The 264-nt window shown below is 67.4% G+C and overlaps 1 protein-coding gene across 4 annotated transcripts in view; it reads left to right on the forward strand.

Moving 5' to 3' along the window:
* Tmem38b (transmembrane protein 38B) overlaps window positions 1–264 on the forward strand; it is a 50607-nt gene that overhangs the window by 7665 nt on the left and 42678 nt on the right. The window contains exon 1 of one of the 4 annotated variants that reach the window (XM_010619694.3): window positions 7–165. The exons of 1 other annotated variant lie outside the window; for it this stretch is intronic. In XM_010619694.3, the coding sequence (XP_010617996.1) occupies window positions 54–165 (112 nt within the window). In that variant the 5' untranslated portion in view covers window positions 7–53. Of the gene's footprint in view, window positions 1–6; window positions 166–264 lie in introns of those variants that run through there. 2 more of the 4 variants (XM_010619696.3, XM_019206840.2) reach the window with 2 other exon arrangements.

The following is a 264-nucleotide window of genomic DNA, read 5'->3' on the forward strand; positions in this document are numbered from 1 at the left end:
CGCGCCGGAGGGGAGCCTGTCGCCGCGGCGATCCGCCGCGGTCGGTAATCGCCATGGACTCTTCGTGGGATGACCTGACGCTGGCCTTCTCCCACACGTCCATGTTCCCCTTTTTTGACATCGCTCACTACCTCGTGTCCGTGATGGCGATGAAACATCAGCCGGGTGAGTGCGGGTCGCCGCGGACTGTCGCCCTTTTCCTCCCGGTCTCAGTGGGGGTTGCCCTCAGGCCGCGGGCCCTGGCCCGGACGGTTCCGGTGGCCG

The sequence above is a fragment of the Fukomys damarensis genome, unplaced genomic scaffold, assembly GCF_012274545.1.
Source record: "Fukomys damarensis isolate Sample0158 unplaced genomic scaffold, DMR_v1.0_HiC HiC_scaffold_36, whole genome shotgun sequence".
NCBI lineage: Eukaryota > Metazoa > Chordata > Mammalia > Rodentia > Bathyergidae > Fukomys > Fukomys damarensis.